Source organism: Oryzias melastigma, linkage group LG21 (genome assembly GCF_002922805.2).
Source record: "Oryzias melastigma strain HK-1 linkage group LG21, ASM292280v2, whole genome shotgun sequence".
NCBI classification, from domain to species: Eukaryota; Metazoa; Chordata; class Actinopteri; order Beloniformes; family Adrianichthyidae; genus Oryzias; species Oryzias melastigma.
The window spans coordinates 21,126,597-21,128,905 of NC_050532.1; the positions used below are offsets into that span (position 1 = coordinate 21,126,597).

Here is a 2,309-nt window from a genome sequence, read left to right on the forward strand (position 1 = left end):
AAAAAAAAAAAAAAAAAAAAAATCAAACAATGTCATTTCCTGGATTCTTTTTTCACATTTTAACCCTCTCAGGTACAAACTAAGTTATAACAAAAGAAAAAATGTAATACTTGTGGGAAATGATCATACTAATAAACAATTCTGGCTTTTTTTCTTTTTTTAGAGACCTTCACATGCAACATTGGCCGCTAAACTGACTAAAGTGACAAAGTGACCACTAAAAACTTAAATATTATATGAACACCCGCTTTATTTCTACAGAACTTTTCAAAACATTGTAACAAAACAACAAATAACTAGGATTATGCTAACATTTTGCTGCCCAAAGAGGTTTCATTGTATCAAAACATTACAGACGTGTGTCCTTGTTTAAAGTGGACGACTTACAGAATCAGTGACTGACAATTAAAATTAGTTATGTATATATTTAAAATGTTAAACTGGTAAACAGATGAGGAACCTTATATGCTAAAATATTTTCATTTTCTCATTTTACTGAATTTTACACCCAAATATTTCACAATTTATCTATTTAATGAAAAGTTTAGAAAACATTTCTTTTTAAAAACTTTCTCAGGAAATCAAAGCTTTACAAGCTTAAACTTCCACAATTTTACGTCTTTGGGTTAAGAAAACTTCAGGATACTTTGTGCATTTGGATGAATTATTGCCTTTGCTGCCTAACTGACAAGCCAACTTCAAGATTTAACTTTGCTTGAAAGTCATGTATTTACAAAAAATTATATATTTTTTTGTGTTTACTTATATGCATATATATTCATTTTTTGTTTGCTTTGCTAAATACATGCTAATGAACCTGTAATACCCAGCTTTAAATTAAAAAAAGTAATTAAATGCAAAAAAAAGTTGTCTTAAAATAAACAAATGTTTTTTCCTATGTCCTGTTGGTTTATGACAACTGTGAAACACAGAGTTTATTTAGCTGTTTCTTATTTGTAGAAAGGTACAATTTGATTTTATTTATTTACAAATTGCCAATGTTATATTGTGATTATAACATACTTTAGATCTGTGGTGCAAAAAAATTATGGGGAAAAAATGACACAAAAACAACAACAAATATTTTGAAATAACAAAAATGGTTGCAATTCAACCAAGTCTTTTATTTTGGAATCCTGAACACTGTTTTGAAGGTCAAACAACTTCAAGGTTTTATGGTACAGAAACATAAATACAGGAAAATCCCGTAAATGTTGTTGAAAATCTCCTCATAATGTCGCAGATGTTTTAGAAATAGAATTGGAATTTGCGTAAAATATTCAGAAATCGGTTCGTGGTTCAGATAAGTGCTAAAAAACACAATAGTTAGATTTTTCAATGAAATTTACACAAACACGACACATATTTTAATTAAAATTTAAAAATTATAAATAAAACTCACCCAGATTGAAGAAATTAATGGAGTAGAGTAAAAAAGTACAAAACTTCATTTCGAAAGAACGACAAGGTGGGTCGGTCCCGTACTTTCACTCTGAGGTAGACAGGTAAATCCTACCGACATTACCTGTCACGCACTTAAAATGGCTCCAATAACTTTACGTTTTCTTTTCTAACAAGTCAAAATGCACACACTTTTGATTATTTCGGGTTTACAAACACAAATCCTTAGATTAAAAACGGGAGAAAAGGAAACTTTTCCTCAATGTTTGTCCTAGAGAAACACCTGAGTTTCCGGTTCGGGAATTTCAGAGTAAATGTGTATTCTTCTACTTCCTGTTTTCCGGCAGGCTGTACACTAATATCATGTATGGTTGTCGTGGTTCATATTCTGTCAAAACCTCTTCAGATATAAATTATGGTTTGTGGTTTAAAAAAAAAAAAGAAAAATATTTATTGTAAAATTTGTCCGATGTTTAACAAGTAAAACAGGAGTTTCCGGTTGGGAAAATTCCAAAATAAACTTCCGGATGTGTGTTGGCGTCACTTATTTTGTTAGTTCAAACTTCTACAAAATAGGTCTGAAAAAAGAAGGTAATTTATTAATATCCAAGGCTTACCTCCAATTGATATTTCATAATTTTAACAAGAGTAAAAACTTCCTCTACTCGTGTATTAAAAAAATACTTTAAAGGGCCATTGACTTCCGGCGGAACCACCAACTTATATTGTATATCTATGCTAGTAAACGGTCAATGGGCGTGACCCAGGTGTGTGGCAGGTTAGGCTGGTTTGTAATCTTCCGTGTTGTTGTGAGAAGAGTTGTGAATGACTGTTTTTTTCCTCTGCATATTCACCTTGATGACCCAAGTGCAGATACCTGGTGGAGGCCTGCTGAACTGACCAATCAG

The 2,309-nt window shown here is 31.4% G+C and overlaps 1 protein-coding gene across 9 annotated transcripts in view; it reads right to left on the minus strand.

Moving 5' to 3' along the window:
* The window catches only part of LOC112155560 (cell surface glycoprotein 1), an 18,721-nt gene extending 16,778 nt beyond the window's left edge, over window positions 1-1,943 (minus strand). For 5 of the 9 annotated variants that reach the window (XM_024287266.2, XM_036209668.1, XM_024287270.2 and 2 more), the window contains exon 1: window positions 1,403-1,940. In XM_024287266.2, the coding sequence (XP_024143034.1) occupies window positions 1,403-1,451 (49 nt within the window). In that variant the 5' untranslated portion in view covers window positions 1,452-1,940. Of the gene's footprint in view, window positions 1-1,402 lie in introns of all 9 variants that reach the window. The other 4 variants (XM_024287264.2, XM_024287268.2, XM_024287271.2 and 1 more) reach the window with 3 other exon arrangements.
* Between the last annotated feature and the right edge of the window lie 366 nt (window positions 1,944-2,309).